We start from the raw sequence: 20,954 nt of genomic DNA, 5'->3' as shown, positions 1-20,954 counted from the left end.
TAATGCTTACGTTTACCTTTTTGGAACGTTCTTCTGATGATCTAGGATCAGAAATTCGGCCCCTGCAGTCAGTTTCTAATACCTGGACCAACCAACCTGTCTAAACTTCTGGCGCGAAGCGGCCGCTCACAAGGTCGTTTCTAGCGCGCATGCGCCGAGAAAGTGAGGGAGAGGAGGAGACGAGAGCGCGCGAGGAACGCCGACGGTAACTCTGAGACTGAATTTCAGTTTGCGGGTGCAGGAAAACACAAACATTTGGCGTGGCCATCAAGCGCTGTGGCAGCATTTATTCACGTCCACTAAGAGCGTATCGAGCTCCCCCCCCCCCCCCCCCCCCCCCCCTTCCCCGATTTTTAAGGATTTCTTTTGGCTACTTTCATCTACCGCTCAACGGCAACACTGGATCCAAGTAAGGCGCCCGTACTCGCAACCTTCACTGCACTAATTGACGGTACGATCGAGGGTTCACAATTGATTTTGTGTGTGCGAAGTTCTGAAACGCTGACGACGTCTGAAATCCCATATTGTTCCTAAAAGGAACTTCAAACCAGACATAACTCGATACGGTCGTTGGATCAAAAGTTGCAGCGAACTAAAAAAAAAATAAAATAAAAGTTGCAGCAAACCAAAAACCAACAACACTTTGAAACGGTGCGCCGGCACCCTTAGAAATAACGAATTGCTTTAAAGATGGCGACGCTCGTCCCGAGTTCGCTCTCTAAATCCGCCTCACTCACCGAACATGCCGGCCCTCTTCAAAAGCTTTTTCTTGGACAAGATTTTCATTGCCTGTAGAAAAGTAGGGAGAACGTTCGATAGTTTCGAGCCAAGAACGATGAGTATAATCAATATGAATTACACTCTCAGAAATGCCTGCGCGTCTACTTACCCGCAAAACACTCAAAGAGCCAATCTCTGCGATTTACGAAATCAGCTCAGGGAGGCGGAACATTCGTTTCGACTTAAAAATGAAGTCTGCGCTGTGGCATTACGTAATGCAAAGCGTCATGCTTGCATTGCGTAACGCCACAGCGCAGAGTAAATTTTGAGGTCTAAAAAGATGTTCCGCCTCATCATTCGCTGAGCTGATTTCGTAGATTGCACAGATTGGCTCTTTGAGTGCTTTGCGGGTAAGTAGACGCACAGGCATTTCTTAGAGTGTAGAAACAAAGGTAGACGAAGTACAAATAGCGTGTTTGAAGTGTGCTCCGGTTTCAGATATAATCTGCGTAACGTAGCTTGGATATGAAGAGGAATGTGATTGCACTAGCGATGACAGTCAGACCACGTTTTCGCGTGAGCGCCAATAAATTTACAACAGACCACAACGAAATTTATGTATAGAGAGCCAATTTCGTTGTGGGATAATGCATCGCTATATATTTTTTACACTGAACTTGAGAGGCGGTCTGGCAGACATATGAATAGAAAAACAGGAGTCCAAACGACATAAAAAAACAGTTCTTAACTTCTAATTTTATACATGGTTTCTGATTGCCACCATGTAAAAGTATTTAGATTTGCATACTGAGCTACTGAGTGGGTAAATATGGTTTGTTTATTTTCTTTTAATTGGTTAAGAACAAGGAAATCATACTGAAGGGTGTCTTAGAATATCTTCTGCAGGCAGTGAACGTGCCCGGTGACGTTGCATCTCGAAATATAGTAGGTTAGAACTCTATTTTTTTAATATTATCTTAAAATGTAGCAGGAAATAGGCATGATTGTACTAAATTATTTTCATCTTGATTTAAGGGATGCTTTTTCTTTTTTTGTACACCGAGCGCACGACGTCGTATTGAGTCTTCAATTTCTTTGAATACTGCAGAACAGGCGTTGTGTCACTTTTGAATATGTCAGTACAAAACGGCATAATTATTTGTTAGCAGACTACACACTAAAAGAAGCCCGTGCGTCTCCTTTCCCGTACAACACTCGGAGAGCCAATCACCGCAACTTACGCAGGCAGCTCAGGGAAGGACAATGCGGAAACATATGTTTAGACCAAAAGACGCAGTCCGAGTTGTGACATTAAAGAAATGCAAGCGTGACGTTTTGCATTGCTTAATGTCAGAACTCAGACTGCGTTTTTTAGAATTTGGAATACCTTTTAGCGCTCAAAAAACAGGGACAAAGAGGCGAGAAACAGACAGCACAGTGCGCCAACTAGCCCAGCAATCGACTCTACTGCGTTTTTTAGTCTAAACATATGTTTCCCCATTGTCCTTCCCTGAGCTGCCTGCATAGGTTGCGGTGATTGGCTCTCCGAGTGTTTTGCGGGGAAGTAGACACACGGGCTTTTTCAAGAGTGTACTTGTTAGCATTAAAAGACTCAGTAGCTATTGTACATCAGGAAAAGAAAATGTCCATAATAAAATAACTGCAAGGATATATAATGAGAGCCCATACTTACATAATGGCTGTCATCTTCTTCGCTGTACGCCAGTTTGACGATTCCAAACGCTCCCTACGAAACAGAAAACGCACAGTGAATACTGAAATGTTTTAAATAGCTAGAAAACACTTTATTTCCATTCATAAATCCGCGACAATACACGGTATTTAAGATCATACTAAAGTTCACGTAATAAAAGACTAACCTGATATGTGCAGAACATATTTTATCGTTATGTCACAAAAAATGGCAAGAACAACTCTCCTTGAAAATTATTCAGGTAGGTACTAGAACGTATGTTTACTAGAATCTGCGCATATTTGTTGATGAACTGAACTTGCAAGTCTACAGCACAGGAGAGAAACCACAACATAGATGGGCTGCCAAATGTTCTTTTTTTTTTTTTTTTTTTTTTTTTATAGCGCGCATTAGCTCTGAGCACGTGGAACGAAAACTTGCGCTGCAGAAACTAAATCCTGGGCTCAATCCTCACCCCTGCCCGTTTCGATCTGGAAAGTGAGCATCGTACCGGCGTGCGGTCGTGTATCACTACTGCGTGGTGCACGCTAAAGACCCCAGGCTAGCGGTTGTACTGCACTAGCTATATTCCTGACCTACAGCGAGTGAGTCATCGCAACTTTCAAATGACTGACCATCTACACGCTGTCTAAATATCCACACAACCCCCCCCCCCCCCCCCCCCCAATTATATTCATCAAATTTTGCGAAGGAGAAATTGAAAGAAAACGCTCGCTTTTATCCTTGAACTTCCACCACAACAAAGCAGTTTCTTGGTCAATGGTGCTGAGTGCGAGTATTCCTGGGTCACACTAATGCCAGTAAACTTGTGTAGAGTGGAGAGCTTTCCAATTGAATTTCATCGCACCGCTCCTTTAGGGCGAAATGAACTATATAGTGCAGTGATGTCTCGTTAATATGAACGCTTCCGTCCCCCCGCCCCCCTCTCTCCGCAAAACAAAAAAAGAGTTCATAATGCGAGTTGTCTATAATAACGAGACAAAAATGCACGTATTGACCCAGTTCGTCCCCAAAAATGTTGTCTATGTATAGCGGGGGTCCGTATTAACGAGACGCCACGCGGTATGAGGTCCGAATGTTATCGGACTCTACTTTCTCGCCATTATCTGGATGCCTTCCGGAATATACCTTTGATTGGCTTCCGTGTTTTCAGAGGGAAAGCTGATGCCTACGCTTTTGCGCAATGTCGTTTCAGCTTGCAGGATGCAAGATGAAGCGAGCGAGCGACGGCCAAAAGACACCGGTGGCGCTGCCTGGAGTCCAAAGTTGAGCTACAGTCGCGGACAGCTTTAGAAACGCAGCCAATGAGACTGCAGCATTAGACGATAAGAGAACTTAAGAACCAGTTACGAAGCAAGACGCATGAACCTAAGCAGCCCCGGGTTTCTTAAATTATCGGTGCAGCAACGAGAGATATAGCAGGCTCACGAAAGTACCATAGCCACACTGCTATGTGACTCAACCTGTTCCCTTTCAGTGTTTAGAAGCACTTCGCCGTGACTCGCCTTTACTCTTCGCTACCGCCTACCCAAGCTTGTCGTCGCCTTCATTATGTGAGTGCGTGCTCTCTGCGCCAGTCAAATAATGTTTTTTTTCGATGTTTGAATAACAGGCAAAAGGGATGATAACCAGACACAAACCCAGTAACAGCACGTTCGCTAGCAACGGCGCGCATGTACCGAAGCATGATCAGGTTGAGTCAGGTAGCGTACCGCTGCACAACCTCGTTCACACGCTGTTTCTCGTTACTAATTCAACTTCTCACATCGGGGCAGCATCCTCAATATCTTTCGGTTACCGTTCAGTCGTTTCAACTTGTCTTGCCCACGACTGTACTGTATGTTAAGCAAGAAATCGAAGTAGCCTTAGACCCGCGCCTATGAAGTCGGTCTACAAAGTACTGTATACGGTTTTGTGTCCCGTGCAGAACCCCGATGCTCGCGCGACAAGTGGACACTACATCGTCCTTTATGTTATCCTCAACAGCCTCCGCCACCCGGCCTCGGAAGCAACGACCAGACTTGTAAGGTATACTCATCAGAAGTAATCAAATTACTAGTAATCAGTTACTTTCCATAAAGCAATTTTGTAATTATTTTAATACATTTATTAGGAAGCAATCGTGAGAGTAATCGGATTACTTTTGGAAGTATTAAAATGACTTGTGACTTAAGATGACTAAAATGACAGGAAATCCCAGACTCAAGTCTCCGTCGGGAGTACAGTCGACCAAAATTGATGGATCAAGATAGTAAGTAGTCCATAGTTCGGTGATCATAATCCAATCATGTACAGTACCAAAGACCCGTTTTCAAAGAGGCTAAAAGATCTGTCGTTTTGAAAATCTGAAATTATCGGAAAAGTAACCATTACTTTCCTTCTCAAGCAATCGAGTAATCTAATCGAATACTATTTAACCGAGAGTAATTTTAATTGCAATCGATTACTTTTTATGAGTAACGTGTAGAAAAATGGCGACGACCCGGAAAAAATGAACGGAACAGATTTAGAAGTAGGAGAGCGGGCCTCCGCCGGTGAACGTCCCATAGTGTATTCATCGCTTGTTTGGCTCTCGTTGGCTATGTGGATTCGGTAATGATGCCCTTGCCTTTCTAGGTGCAGCTTCGGCGGTTGCGACATTTTGAGGCGCAAATACACCGTGGGCGCGGACAAGGGTCACCTCCGGCGACTCTTTGCTTCACGATCAGGGCGGAAAAAAGTGTAAAAATGGTCGGTAGCCTCGCAATGCGGAGCGCAAATTCGTCTGCTTCTTTTAATAGGGGTTGTGGTGACGTCAGAACGCCGAGCTTCGATTGGTTTTGAATGAAGAATAGTGGGTAGACCTCAAGGTAGCGTGCTTTGAGGTCTACCCAGTATCCTTCGATCAGAGCCAATCAGAGCTCGGCGTTCTGACGTCACCACAACCCCTGCAAATGAAGCAGACGAACTTGCGCTCCGCAGAAGTCTGGCCTATGGGCGCGTGGGTAGCACCTGTCCCACACCCACCTGCCCAATCTCCTCCTTGAGGCGGTACTGGTTGAGCTGCGTGTATCCCTTATGGGCTTCGATGGACACCCTGCGGGACTCGCGGATGCTCCTGCCCAGCCGGGGCGACGAGCAGGGCGAGCTGAAGGGCGAGAAGGGCAGGCCGGGGTAGATGGGCCGCTCCAGGCCGGCACCCACCAGGTGCGAGTCCTGGGAGACCGAGTACGTGATGCGCGGCAGCCGACGCCGGCGCTGCTCCCAGGGCACGCCGCCTGGGACGCCGCCGTCGCCAGGGGCTTCGTCGTCGTTGCCGCAGGGGGCCGACGGGGACGGGCTCGAGCAGCGCCGGGGACTGGACACCGAAAGCCTGGACGGAAGAACCGCGCTCGCCTTGACCACAACCCGTTCTTTTGTCTTTTGGCATCCAGCGTGGTCGAGGACCCGTCGTTGACCTCACTTATCAGAGTCAGTACACCTCGAGTAGAGTTAGGATGCCCCGCGCTCGCCTTGATCTTTCTACCTGTACGGTGCGTGGAACGCGTCTATTGCGATGTGTGCCCGGACAAGAGCAAGTAGAACGCCGTGCGCACGGTCCCTGCGCACATCATATTGTTTGGTCTAATCGTATCCCAAGCTTGGTCATTTGCTGGGACCCTTCCGATGTTCGCCTTGATTCGTTTTCTCGTGTTCGGGAGGAAAGCGAACGCACAAAATTTGCTTAGAGTGTACCACTACTTATGCGTATTTTTTAGTGCACGCTGAAAGCCAACATTCATGATAGTCCTTTCGTATCATCAAAGCTCTTGTCCTCTTTGACAAGTCACGCGTTACTTGATTTCGCGAATAAACGATATCTGCTAGGGAAGAACTCTCTTCGGCGATGCAGTCAAAGCGGGAGTCCGTGCCCTCGCGCGCCTTGAGCACCGAATGAAACTATGCTCGCCCACTCCTCATTTACCCCGAAATGCCAGAGAAAGCTGCCGCCAAATGTGCTGTGGACACTCTCTGCTTTTATTAATCTTTTTAATACAAACAATAGGCCGATGTTTTGCGCATTTGCGCAGCGGGTAAAGGCCAGGCCACCATTAAAATTAAAACAAAGAAAGGGCTGGGAAAGAGGTCTTGGTTTAAAAAGCTGTTTCGACAGTGACACGCAAGACCAGCGATCTTTAAGTTGACCTCCCGCTGGCAGACTTCGCTCCATCCTAAGCGAGCTTTAACGCAGCTGTTGTGAGATCACCAGGCTCAGTGTCATCGAGCAAATCCCTTGTCCAAACTTTGTCTGGAGCATGTTATTCGTGAGCTTCATTCTGTATACATTTTCATTTTCAGCGTCCTTTTGATTTTATTTTTGTCTTTTTTTTTTTCTTTTACGTAGAACTATGTCTTGCTCCGCGCTTGGAAGGCGGTACAGAGCTGGGAGGCCGATGCCACGAAAGCTTGGTCACGGAAGTGGCGTCATTCAAATAACACCGCCTAGAACCGCTTAATGCGCATGCGCGTCCTTATCAGCTGGCTTGCTCGTTTGCTCGCTTCAACGCGAGGCGCTTTTGCCTGATTGAAACGGCAATAGACGGCGCTCCAGCAGCCGTGATTCTTACGTGATTCTACAATCTTCGCTCATCGCTTTGGACGGCGGCCGAGCTCGCGTGCTTTACGGCACGGGCAGTTCACGCAACTCGGCGAAGCTTTAGACCCCTCTCTTTTCTTGTGCCACAACAACACTGTAGCCACGCCTAAAGTCCCTGGATCGTGGGAAAGTAGCGCCAAGCTCCTCGTATGGTTGCCCTTTTGGCTCATGAAACGGGCAGTTTCTCTTTCACGTCTCCGCTCGAGCTAAAGCAATCTAAATTCGCTGGTGTTGGGTAGCCTTATAGAAAGTTTCTTGTACACTGAGATTTTGCTATCCACACATGGGCGAATGAATCAAGCGTACATCTTCGCACCGCTACCACATGCGGTGTCGGTGCTTGTAGGCATTGAAAAATAAGTTTCCTGTCTTCCAATATATCATCATAAGAGATCCGTGGAGATGAGAGTGATTGATAAGTTGATTGCATACACAGTGTCAAAGAAGTTTATATTGGCGAGGAATTCCTTAAGCTTTGCAGCACCTCTGCATGGGCGCCGCCATAATCGACATTCAGTTCGTGTTTCCTCTTATTACATTTACTTCACTTCATCGTTACCATAGCGGGGCAGGTTATTGTCATTTTAGTTTCTGCAGTGCCCTTCTCCACAGCATTGGCCTTTCTGGAGGATTGCCAACGCCCGCTTTAGTGGCTCGGCATCTGGGAAAGACAAGAGAAGGTCAGCAATGGCGGCTGTAATCGGGCGCGTGTGTAAAGCGTCTATACGATGATGCTCCACGGCGATCTTGATGCAACTGGTTTAGAACGACCCTCTCGAAGCTTCGAAGATAAGGCAGGGGCCGAAATGGCGATTGCCATGGCAACGGACACCGATCAGCCAACCATCTTGCGAGGTTTTGGTCGTCTGTATTTCTTTGTGTCCGGCTAGCAGGCAGAGAAGGCAATGGTTCTACTTTCCCAGGATCGAGTGACTTTAGTGCCACCCACACGTAGTTCTACGGAAATTCATGCAGCACAGTACACCTATGCGCGGAATTTATTTGTCTAGGTATATTAATTTTTCTGTATAGTAGGCGCGCAAAGCGCTCGTCAGTTCACCTCTCAAGGGCTTCGAGGGCAGAGCTGCTGCTCTCCTCGTCGGCGGGCGACGAGGCCGTCGACGAGGAGGACGTGCCCGAAGGGAGCCTGGCACGGGCGGGCATCTCGGGCTGGGGCCGGGCCCTGGCGGGGTGGCGCTCGGCGCTCGTGCCGGCGGGGTCCTCGCCCTGGCCCTGCCACGGGTACTGCTGCTGAAGCCTCGTGGGTGGCTCGCTCAGGCAGCCCAGGCACAGGCCGTCCAGCAGCTCGGGGCAGCAGCGACACGTGCAGCGTGGACCGCGCCGGGGCGGGTGCCGGCCGGCAGGGGCAGGCTCGTCGGCATCATCGCTCGAGTCGTCCACACAGGTCGGCCTGCGCATGCGTGGAGAGCGGGATCACGTAAGACTGGCGAAAACAACGAGACCAACAAGGTAGAAGGCCTTAGAGCGATAAACTGGCAGCTGAAAGCGACACCCACTTGGCAGCCGCCATGTTGCACATTTTTGACCACGATAGACACGGGACCTTATAATTTTACGTCTAGATTTCAACGAAGTACCGCGCACAAATAATTCCTTGATCTCTAATAACAGTACCGACGAGATATATTATGTTTTGTTTGTTTTAAGTCCAAAATGTGCCTTTACGACGAAAACTCAGGCAGCTTCGCGATGGCTCCGTTAGATGCCGTCAGCGCCGGTGCTGTACTTTGGGTTTTTATCGGAGCTCGACAATAATCTCTAGGGCTAACAGTATTGAAAAAAAGTTTATCGTGTTTTTTTACACCGATCGCATTACAAATCTTGGCTCAGTTTTGCGTAAAAGCCCCAGGATCGGGTACGGTCACGTGTCTGGTGGTCAACATTGTACAACATGGCGCTAGCCAAGGGGGGGTCATTTTTATCTGGTGAACGGTATACCAGTTTATCGCTTTAAACGCCTCTACCTCGTTGAAGGAGACACACCAGATGGCAATGGGTATGAACTAGTTAACGGTCAGGTTCTTTGTTCGGATGTTTGCACAGCTGCTTAGGTATACTTCTGCAAACACCACCGAGAGAAGTCAAAGGCCGTGCACATAGAGAGCGCGCAACCGACGTTACGAGACGAGTTGCCAATGAAGCAGCCGCAGAAGTGCAACGTCATGGCGTTCGCCGCCAACCAAGCTCAGAGAGTACGCCGTGCCCTTGGGATTTTAGATATGTGTATGCGCTCTTGTGTTTTCTAGGTTTTGCAAGCGCTGGGACATAACATTAATTGAATGATTAACATATTTTATTTTGACACGATTCTCAAGGAAGTTGGGACAAAATGCGTGTGATTAAAATTACCCGACGATGTCCCAAGCACCAATACAGCACTCGGGCAGCAGGTTTACAAATTTGACGGGGGCATGAACGGAAAAAAGTACACACCGCACATATTTCAAGGTTACAGCTCTTGGATTGCAGGTATGTGGATAATCTTTAACATACTTTTTCAAAAGAAACACGGAAAACATTGTTTGGGTCATTTGATAGATGCGAATATGTTTGTTGAGGAAATTAGAGATTTCATAAGATAATTTTTGATTTCCCGTAATTACTTTTAACTTTGGGTTTTAGAAATTGCTGATGCTTAAGATTGTTTTATATGACACGAAGTATAGCAGTTCGACGTCATCCCAGCGAGGTCGAGCACAGGTGCATATGCATACGAGCGCTGCGTCGTCGTTCGGCTTGGCTTCGTGTTTCATCAATCCGTCGAAAGACACGCGGCGTTGGTCCAACGCTTCCTAGACAAGAGATCCATGAAGGCTCGTTCACAAATTTGCGTTTGTTTGCGTTAAGACTGCTTGCGTAGAGCTGTTGCTACGGCGACCCTTACGACGAGTCAATGGGGAGGCGCGACGCAACGCGGCGCAACGCAGTGGACGCGACTGTGTGAACGAGCCTTAAAGGGGCCCTGCAAGGACTTTTTTACTGGTTTTTAATTTACACCGAACCTGAGCGCACTGAACGTAGTAACTTAATAAACTTTTCTTTTCTCGAATTTCGCTTTATTTTAAAAGTTATAGGCAAATTAAAACTACAAAACAAGCAAAAATAACCTCTCTCATGACGTCCTTGGTCGCTTGAGTGGCCGTGAACTACAGGAGGGGTAGTGAGCTCAGCGAGCGCTTACGGCAGCCGCACTCCGTGTCGACGGCTCGAGAGGGCGCCACTAAAGCATGTTCTGGCTAGGCTGCATGAAACGGGCAGCCAGTAGGGCTCGCATTGTATTTGCTGCGCGATTAAACACTAATTCGGCATGACACTTCATCAGCCACAAACGACAGCAAACACGGGGTAAAGATCAGTTCAGAACGGGAGCCACTTCGCGCTGCCATACCATACCGCCAAAGGGCCGAACAGCAAGCCAAAACTGCTCGCCGAAGGCCTTCAGAACGCTCCGAGCCGGTCGGATACTCGACTGCAGCGCCGCCGCGTACATCCGGGACGTTTCTACACTCGCCTATCGTCGGTTTCTCATCCCACTACACCTTTCTAGTATGCGCCGCCTTTTCCACCTCTTGGTGGCGGGTATATCGACGCGTCATTTCTTGTTTCCGTATCTTATAAACTGCATTTGTTTCTTTTCTGATCTGAAATGCTGAACAAAAACTACTTTTATAAATAATTGAAACGGCTGGCGTCACTTATATTTTGTATTTCGACTAAAAGGAAGCTCTTAGCAGCTTTGACCAGTAGTAAGCCAAGGACCAAAGACATCACATTTCGCGCGCTTTTAGGCAGCGCGGGTCGCCTCCGTCGGTGGGGGAGGTTTCCGCGTCGTCCGGTTAAAATATGACGCACTGATACTTATTTACTCTCTCCGTGCCCGCTGGCTTGCCCGAACCCCAAGAGACGTGGAAACCGGAAAAAAGGTAGACGCTTAAATATGATTGCAGGGCCCCTTTAAGACTGCTTGCGTAGAGCTGTTGCTATGGCGACGCTTACGACGAGCCAATGGGGAGGCACTGCGCTGCACCGCGCAACGCGGCGAACCGCAGTCGACGCGACTGTGTGAACGAGCCTTAAAGGGGGGGGGGGGGGGGGGGGGGGTTCAACGATTTTAAGATGAAAAGATTTTGCATCTCGTCATTTTTGCGTTGCTCATCGTGTCTCGGAGGATAGAGAAAACATATCCTTTGTTAAAAAAATATGTCGCGATTCCGCTGCATAATCGCCAAGTAAAAGTCGAGCTTTTTCACCCACCTGCAGCCGCAAGTGGCAGCCAGAGGAACTACGGCGAGAATATTACGTGACCTCGCTCGGCTCTAAGCTGCAGCATAGCGCCCGCTAACGTCAACAGAGAGAGGGAGAGGAAGCGTCTTCCGAGAGAGCACACGGGAACCTACACGGCACCCCGAATTATGTCACTAGGACTGGGAGTACGAGTAAGTTGATGGGTGCCAGATATGCCAATATTTATATTTTCTTTACACAACAACTAGGACACGCAGGCGAAATCGGTTTTCTTTTCTTTACTTTACAAGTGTCAGAGGGCAACATCCACAAAGATTTGACCGAAGTCTAGAAATCGTTGTCCCCCTTTAAATGGACGATGCAACGATTTTTGTACTTTGAGCAAAGACTGCATAAAACGAAATAGTGACTTTAATGACCTATGTATGAAACACGCAGTCGTTCTTCACCACACGCAATAGAAGTCGCAGAAAAAAAAAATCAAAGAAAAACGAGCAGCGTTTGTCTCCTCAACTCCCAGTCAGAGTGTACGGAGTCTATCATATGCCGCCAATATTGATCAGCCACGCGCTATAGGGTTAGCAAAGCACAGGGTACGCGCTGACTTCCAGGCATTGTTACGGTTCGGCTATAATCGTCATTGCAGCGATTGGATACGGGCCAATCTCCGAACGCTTGTCGAGCTATGAGCGAGTTTTAGAATAGGGGCCCCCAAAGCTTTGGGTGCCCCAAACAGCTCGGGGCATCGCAGTGGGCATGCGCAGAAGTTTTGCGCATGCTCAGTGGGACGCCCCAAGCTGTTTGGGGCACCCAAAGCTGTGGGCCCCTTATTCTAAAACTCGCTACTAATTATCACGACCCCGAATCGAGTGCTCACCCAATGCTCGGGTCCAATCTGTGATCCGTATTCAAATATCGTCACTGAGGGATACTGCAACCCCCAGCTACGTCATCAAGTTTTGCAAAGGAGAAATTGAAAAAAAGCTCGCTTTTGTCCCTGAAATTAAACAACAACAAAGGAATTTCTTAGCCAGTGGCGTTGCGTGCGAGTATTCGCGACCCCAGCAAAACGAACGGCACCTAGTGGGAAAACACTGAACTGGCCGGAACAGGTCCTTTCGCGATTTCTGCTCGTCTCTTGTGGCTTCCGTGATTACATGTTGTCGGTGGTTTGCGCGACAGAACAGTTCTACCGGTGACTGTGTCGTAACCGTAGTATCGCCTTGTGACCCAGGTCGCCCTGCACGCGACCTACGTAACCGCGTCAGCCAGACATTCTGCGTTTCTCAACGTTCATCAGCACCGTGGAAGGACAGTGGGCAGTCCTTTCCTCGGTTCCTCGAAGAACGTCAAGCCTCTGAAAGTTCGCTTACCCCACCACATCGCCGCAGGTTCGAAACGTGGAAGATTAAACGCGAGGCAAGCCATTTTGAGTCGAATGCTTGCTTGCTGGTGCCGCAGCGTTGTGCGTTGAGCTGGCACATGGCACGGCAGGACCTGGATTCGACCGCGATATTTGCCAGATATACAGGGTGATTCAAGGAGAGGCCAGGCTCTTTAAATCGGTCGCAAAATTCGGTTTCTTAACCTATCGCGCTACGACTTTGTGCAGCGTTGCCCACAGATGGTGCATTTTTTTTGTGAAATTTGCAAAGAGCGAACTTACCTGAGAAAAAAATAAAGGAAGAAAAAGGCTTAGCTGCTATGGAAACGCAGCGAAGTCACTGGTTTTCAAACAAGACGGTGCCGTTTCGCACGGGAGACAAAAGATGGCGCAAGCGGTCGGGACGCCAACTGCCGCCAACGAACGAGCATACGACGCCGAGAGCCGGCGTCTTTAGCAGACAAGCAACTGCAGTTCCTTGTTGTTACGGCGCCTGTTTTTGTTTTTGCGACTGTCGCCGCCTGCGGAACGCGCGCCGCTTTTGAGTCTAAAAGATCGTCTGCTAAACACGCCGGCTCTCGGCGCCGTATGCTCGTTCGTTGGTGGCGTTCGTTGCGCCATCTCTTGTCTCCCGTCCGAAACGGCGCCGTGTTGCTTGAAGACCGGTGTCGTCGCTGCGTTTCCATAGGAGCTAAGCCTTTTTCTTTCTTTACTTTTTCCTCAGGTAAGTTCGCTCTTTGGAAATTTTACAAAAAAAAAATGCACCTTCTGTGGGCACCGCTGCACAAAGTCGTAGCGCGATGGGTTAAAAAACCGAATTTTGCGGTCGATTTTAAGAGCCTGGCCTCTCTTTGAATCACCCTGTATATGCTTCGTCTCACCTTATAGCATGGACTATTAGCCGCGCATGCTAAAAGCGCGAGCTATTTTTTTTTTAGGAAGGCTCGGCGGCTGCACGAGCGTTCGTGCAGCGAGTGCTCCAGCATAGCACAGAACCTGGCAGCTCGACGACGGAGCCGTAGAGTGCCTGGTCGCAGATTTGGAGCGCGAAGATCTGGTAGCACAGAGCATTTCTCAGAGAACCTGGACGTCAGCGCGCAGCTTTTGCAGCGGCGAAAACCCGAAACATGGTTTTCAAACCCGACGAGAAACGAAGCGGTAGCGTCACTGGCGTACCAACTTGTTTTTGAATGGGGCGGCAAACCAGACCCCTCCCCCCCAGGGGAGGGGGACGGTGCCCTTGGTATCCCTTAGGCGCCGCCGGCCAGTGTCTGCCTGGCCCAGTGTCGGCTGTTTCAGGGGGGGGGGGGGGGGGGCAAAAGAGATGCCTTTCCCCCCCACTCTGAGAACTGCGGGGGGGGGGGGCAAGCGCCCCCTTGCCCCCTCCCGGTTGGTACGCCCATCGGTAGCGTGAGGAACTCGAGGAGCATGAGAGGACATTCCATCGCTCGGGAGAAGTGTGTTTCAGCGTCTCGCCGCAGCAGGGCGCCCGCCACGTGGCTCTCCTCTCATACGTTGTATGCCGCTCTACCTTTTTAATTTCGGCGGCCGCGTCTCGTGGCGATCTGCCAGGCTTTTTCAGTAATAGAGGAGGCTAAGGCTTCAGTCAAGGCAATCAAGGCTACCCGCTCGCGCTTGCACAGCCTTCATGCTAAGGTGAGACGAAGTATAGTGCCAGTGAGCTCGTGTAAAGTGAAAAGCATTCCAAGCGAATATTGTTACACGGCCCCTATAAGTGCTTTCCTGGCTCACTAAAGATGGCGACAGGCCACAGACTAGACACGACTACGGCGTCACCGCTCGGCTAGGAGTCGTGTTCTCACTGATTGGACACGGCAACCGAACGGTGGCGCCGTAGTCGTGTCCAATCTCTGGCCTATGGTCTTCTTTAATAACGTTAGAAATCACTCATGTTTACTTATTCAGGTGGTGTTGGCCGAGCTCGCCGCTCGGGTATAGACGCTTTACACACGCGCCAAAATACAACCGCCATTGCTGACCTTCTCTTGTTTTACCGAGATACCGAGGCACTGAAATTGTTGTGGACGAGCCCCCACGAAAGCCAATGTTGGGGAGAAAGACAGAATAAAATCTAAGATGGCAATAACCTAGCCTGCTATGGTAATAATGAAGTGAAGTAAACGTAATAAGGGGAAACAAAAACTGAAGGTCAGTTATGGCGGTGCCCATGCACAGCTGCTGCAAAGCGTCTATAGTATCACCAGCTAGTTTGAGTACGCCACCGGTGCAGACATGCATCGTGGGAGCTGTAGTCTTTCTGCACGCGCGACAACCCTGCTGGAGGTCTGCGCGAGCAGAGCACGAGGCGGCATGAGCTCTCTCGTGAACTGGCGTGAGCCTCGTATACGAACTACAGTTATGGCGGTGTCACGCATGCGTGGAACGCTGGGTGAGATCGGTCTATTGCTGAGCTGAGGGTGATGACGTAACGTGGTGATATATAAAGGAGAATGTTCACAGGCTTTGATTATTCTAAGTGGTCTTGGATGAGTATACATTTCGATGTCGATGAACATCGTATGGGTGTGCGGTTGTGTATCGCATTGCGAGATACGTGTTAAATGCAAGCTAGCAATGGTACTGCATTGGTAAAATTTCCCCTCTACAGCGGAGCCACCAGGGCCGGCTTGTTAGAACAGCGTCTCAGCTAAGACTGGGTGAAAGAAAGCACTGCGAAGGCTGCGGCGCGCGAGCGTCTTGAGACGGGACTTTAGTCCCGATCAGCTCGTGCGCTGGCTTTGGCAGTGCTTTCTTTACCCGAATCTCAGCTGAGACCAGGGTGTCGAACCGGAACCGAACCGAACCGAAAACCGGAACAGAACCGTTATTTTTAGCCGAACCGGAACTGAACCGAACCGAAATCTTCGCCGCCATCTTGGAACTGAACCGGAACGGAACCGGAAAAAAATATAACAGTAACCGGTTCAAAACGGTTCACGGTAATTTTTTTTTGTTAGTATTACAAATTTATTATTTGGGAATAAAAAATTGGCACGTTAATTCTTCTAAGTATTGATCAAATCCTCATATACAGAATTCCAATGTATAATAAATCCTGTTTTTTTGCGGCGCTTTCTTATCGGCACTATGAATAGCCATGTGTCACATCGTCACGTGACGTCATAATGTCAAGACATGCTGTCAAGTAATGTCACATCACGTGACCCCGTGACGTCACGTGACTCACCGCGTAAAGTCGATTCAAATTGAGGACGTCGCTAGATCTATTAACGTTGTTGATACCGTGACGTCACATGACATCACAACTTCGCACTGAGAGTCCCATGACACCATGATGTACCCGATTGTCATGATCCCGAGTCAAATGCTCTGGTTCATGACAACCAGTATCGCCAAACATTCGGGTAACGGCTCGTGTTCAACTCAGATTATGATGGGCCCAAGTCCCACTAGAGCTAGAAGCAGAAGCAAACGAAAGCGACAAGCCTCAGACACATGCAGCATGTTCGCGATGGTACCTTTATACGGCTTTGAGTTGTTCGGTGCTCGCGAAGTTAGCAGGAGTGTTTACAAGCCTGCAAATGGTACCATCGTGTGCATGATACTCGTGTTTAAGCATAGCCTTCTTTATTTTACAAAGCCTGTCAAATCGCGAAATACTCTGGTTTAAGGCTAGCCGCTGTCGTTTGTTTCTGTTTGTCGCTTTAGTGGGGCTCGGGCCCCATTATAGCCCAACTAAAACTATATCTGAAGATTAGCCCATGCTTCGCTTTGCCAACCCTGCTTATGAATATGATAAACACTGACGCTGCATATATAGGGATCAGATCACGTGGCTGATAGTTCTAATTGCGAGTTGAGGAGGGGAAAGCTGTTTCATTTCTTTCTTTCGACTGTCTCTCATTTCTCGGAGGAACAAACTAATGGATGCTTTTGCAAGTTATCAACGTCAGGGATTACAACTTGGCGGTATTTATTCAACTGAAGGTAAAAAAAATGCTGCACGGCCCATTTTACATGTATGCACACCATTGAGGCTCCCAAACATGTTTTCGTTATTGCTAAACTGCCTCAGAAAGTTGTACCGAGAATAGAAGTGTTAAAGGGTCTAAATGTGACGTATTAGTCCGACGTTACATGGAACTATTAGTGTGTACGTGAGGGATAGCTGAAAAGAAAGATCCTAGTGGTCTCACGGGGATAGCCAAACGTTGGCAGCCGCTCTAAGTCTCACAGAAGTGTCGTTCTCAAGTTCTCCAAGTTTCGACCACCCTGTATTTTGTTTAACCTTCACGTTTGGTGCAAAGTAAAAGCAAGGAAGAATTACTGTTAACGAGTGACACAAATATAATTGTCGAGTGAACACCACTCAATACGGAGCAGGCAATCCCTGAGGAATAAAAAGTATCTTGAGGAGCAACTAAAAAAAAGGGAGTGGGGAGGGGGGTAGTTTTAAAGCATACTGTGTCGTAAAGATTCCTCTACCGCGCACTTTTGGCGCAGACTAGAAAGCGTGGCCTGCAAACGATAGTGACAGATGGGTAGTTGGTACAACTTTTATTTGTAAAAACACTCTTGCCAGAAAGAACGTTTTCGCCGCGCCAGATACTCGCGCCGTGTCTAACGACGATGGACCAACAAGAAAAATGTGTGCCTCTCAAATACATAGCTTGCACTGAGCGCGAAAATTTTGCAGCGTGCATTTTGCCCCATCGGATTTGATATTCTCAGCAAGAACAACTCGCAATGACAACCAGTATCTAGTGCGATTACGTCACGTGCAAACCATGTTAAATACTTCAGCTTTCTGGTGAAGTGCGACGTTCGCAACACTAGCAGTAGACGTCCAAGGTGTAAAGTTGTGTAGTATTTATAGCAGTCCCGCGATGATATACGGCAGCCTAATGAAATGTTGCAGCACATGACTGATAAAGAACAGAGTCGTGAAGTAAGGTCCCAAAACAAGTGCACGTAAAACCTAAAATAACATTAGTAGTATCTCGCGACGTTTCGAGCTGAGGCAAGCTGATGCCCAAAAGTGACTTATATTAGGATTCTAAAAATCTTCGTTTGCCCTGCGAGGAATCTATGTTTAATTAGGAATATCATTTTATGCATTCCTACGCATCTCTTTTTGCAGTAAAGCGTTGTGTAAGGGATTATTTAGAACAAATTGCGTGTCATCTCCTTATTTCTGCACATTTCGTGTATTTGCCTTGCGATATATCATGTGATCACGGTGTTTTTTGCCATACCCTGCAACCCAGTATTTTACACTGCAAAACAGCTAACAAAAGCACGTTGCCGAAGTCTCAACAGCTGGCGTATTTTCGAGTATCGTCCTTCCGTGTCGGTCTCAGGCGGTTATGTGAACTTCATAAAGTCAAATTTATCGATGATAATACAAATATACTTAATTCCTGTCTGAAGATTTGGCAGCATAAATAGAAGATCCTCACCTCAAAGATATATATGTAAATGCACTTTTAAATTATCTGAAAGATGTTCTGCAAACTTTTTCGGCGCTTTTATCCTCTATAGATACGTTATAGGTGATTTGGAAAAGCTTTAAATAATGTTGTTGTTTTTTTATTTTGAAGCTAATTTAAATAACTATATGTGTTCCTCACGCATATATAACTTCTCAAATATATAGAAGTTTATTATTGCGTTTTTTATGTGTTTTTATTATCGCCTTTTCTTACTGGAACGAATGATGGAACTATGACGATTGCACAGTTAAACTCTCAGAAAGTGTCCAATTAAGTAGCTTCCGAATTGAGTAGAGCATGAAATCCCACTTTGTTCTATTTGACAAAAATCATCAATTAGAGAGGGTGATGCTTATTTGCAAATTAAATTGACCGGCATTTTGTCAAGAGCAAACCTCAGAACCAGGCTATGCCAGTTTATCCAATATAGAAAATGTTCGCATGGGTAAGCACTGTTTTAGGTCAGATTCGATCTCAGTACGAAGGTGCTCATAGGTTAGAGTGAACAATTTCAGCCACTCCTTTTCGCCTGATTCGTCGCCTGCATCATGGGGCTGAGAGCAAACAATGCTAGTTAGAAAAAACAAGCATTGCGATTGTCGCTTAGTGTTTTTATAAAATATAGAGTGGAAGGACTTGTCCCGTGACTTTCGTGACATTTTTAAAAATATATTGCTTTAAGATCAGTCGTTTCGTCGTCATATATATATTGTGAAATGTATTCCGTAAAACACATTTTATGGTATATATGGCGACGAGGTGCCCATTTCATGATTTTATTCACTGTAATTAATTTCTTAGTTCAAGGGCAAAACCACGATTCAACATCTAATACTGCGATACAAAGTTGTTCCTGTCACGGGTATTTTAGGCAACCTACTTCACTTCGCGAAAACATTTCGATTCAGGTACAATGTATGTGACTCTGGTAAACGAAGGGAGGTTGAGTCGTATAAACACGACGTTTGGTATGTTAATGGAGATTTTCTTTTCTTGTTGTGTAGGTATAAATAACAGAATTTTGTAATTTTTGTACCTGAAAATAAAACTGGATTGAACAAACGATAAAAAAAAAAAGAAAACTATATACTGTAAACAACTTATTTTTCGTGGGCTCAATATTTCGCGATTTAGGTCAAAGCTGAAGTTTTGGAATAATTCGTGGGTTGTAATTTTCTCGACGCGGTGGAATCTCACTATAAATTTCAATCTGTTTACATTTTACCGAAATTGTTCGCGGGACCCATTTTTCGCGAATTGTAGGCGATTCGCGAAATTCTCAAAAATAGGTCCTCGCAAAAATCAGATTGTTTACAGCAGTTAGTTTCATGGCCTAAATAGTGCCTATTGACAGAACAATGCAGAAAATATATTCTCAATTTAGCGGTTCAAACCGGTTCGAACCGGTTATTTTTGCGCCCCGGAACTGAACCGGAACTGAACCGAAAGCCGTGAACCCGAACCCGAACCGAACCGATAAAAATATCGGTTCGACACTCTGGCTGAGACAAGATTCTAGCAAACCGGCCCAGACGCCCATTGGGGCTGACTAACGTCTGTCATCCATATATTTTGTCCAGACATACACACAACGCAATTACTTTACAGCTTGGGGATCAGTTCGCCTTAAAGCGGTTATCCCTTCCGTATAGTGGCAATCTTGCCAAAACGGTGCGCTTACCTGGTATCATTAGTGGACATCATGCAGTTGTGATTGCACTAATACACGCCAGTACAGTGCCCCTCCATGTCGAGATCGGTAGGGGGAAAGGTAGGCCGATGCGACGCGTGCGACCCGAGCGTTTCCTGTTTTAAAATGAGAACTTGGATATGCATGGTTGCTGTTGTAAGTTATGCAGTGCGAGCGACGCGGGCATTCCGAATGCGGGATGAACGCTAGCTCGTGCTTTATTAATACGGGTTGGCGTCATGCATCGAAGTTGCGTTCGTGTTGTATTGGTTTGTTGGATGACCTTTTCCACGAAGGCGCGTGTTTAACACCTTAGGTGTATCATCCTCATCATCATTTAGATGAGAAAACTTCGTCTGCTTTTTGCACAGGGGCTGCGATGATGTCAGAAGGACGAGCTCTTATTGTTTGATTTAAAAGATAGTGGGTCATCTAGCATTGAGCTCTACCCGCTATCCTTTCAACCAAAGCCAATCAAAACTCGGCGTCGTTCTGACGTCACTGCAACTCCCATGCAAGAAGCAGACGACTTACTCTCCGTATACACTTTTCTAGCGCTTATTAGGTCAGTATGCTGGGCTGGAAGACGTGTGCCCGACGTCCTGTAATTCCGCAGAAGGGAGCCACTGGGCACACTCACAACGCGTTTCCCGGCAGACATGTGTAGCAAGGCGTAGAAGGTGATTATTCGAATAAACTCTACACTTGCTGTCATTAAAAAAAAAAAAAAAAGAATTGCTACGTGTCGCCACGATTACGTGTCTTCTATTTCTTCGTTTTCGACTTTTACTCAGACACTTCCCTATCTTTTGAAGTCGGAGGTTGACGTAGTCGGTAATAAAAAGTCCTAAATGCCTACTACATTCGGGTAAAATTGCAGATATATAAGAAAACAAGAAAAGGAGTTCATTCTTCCTGCCGTTCCTTCGAAAGCGTAACGAATTCCCGTTCCAGCTCCTCTGAGGCAAGTATTAGCGGCGAGATGTTTCCTTGGCGACCTCGTTCGGTTACCTTTCGTGACGTCATGACCTTGTGAACAACAAGTTCGAGTTCGATGGTGTTTGTAACGAGTATGGTGGAAGTCTGAAATC

General features: G+C 47.3%; 1 protein-coding gene across 1 annotated transcript in view; it reads right to left on the bottom strand.

Moving 5' to 3' along the window:
* The window catches only part of LOC8035964 (calcium/calmodulin-dependent protein kinase kinase 2), a 70,248-nt gene extending 61,999 nt beyond the window's left edge, over window positions 1–8,249 (bottom strand). Inside the window, exons 1-4 of the mRNA XM_040499011.2 lie at window positions 8,110–8,249; window positions 5,441–5,786; window positions 2,414–2,467; window positions 738–789 (exon numbers count right to left, since the gene is read on the bottom strand). Coding sequence (XP_040354945.2) covers window positions 738–789; window positions 2,414–2,467; window positions 5,441–5,786; window positions 8,110–8,213 — 556 coding nt within the window. The 5' untranslated portion in view covers window positions 8,214–8,249. The remainder of the gene's footprint in view (window positions 1–737; window positions 790–2,413; window positions 2,468–5,440; window positions 5,787–8,109) is intronic.
* Between the last annotated feature and the right edge of the window lie 12,705 nt (window positions 8,250–20,954).

This window comes from Ixodes scapularis, unplaced genomic scaffold (genome assembly GCF_016920785.2).
Source record: "Ixodes scapularis isolate PalLabHiFi unplaced genomic scaffold, ASM1692078v2 PGA_scaffold1__304_contigs__length_218370807, whole genome shotgun sequence".
Lineage (NCBI taxonomy): Eukaryota > Metazoa > Arthropoda > Arachnida > Ixodida > Ixodidae > Ixodes > Ixodes scapularis.
This window is presented reverse-complemented; position numbering and strand designations above follow the sequence as displayed.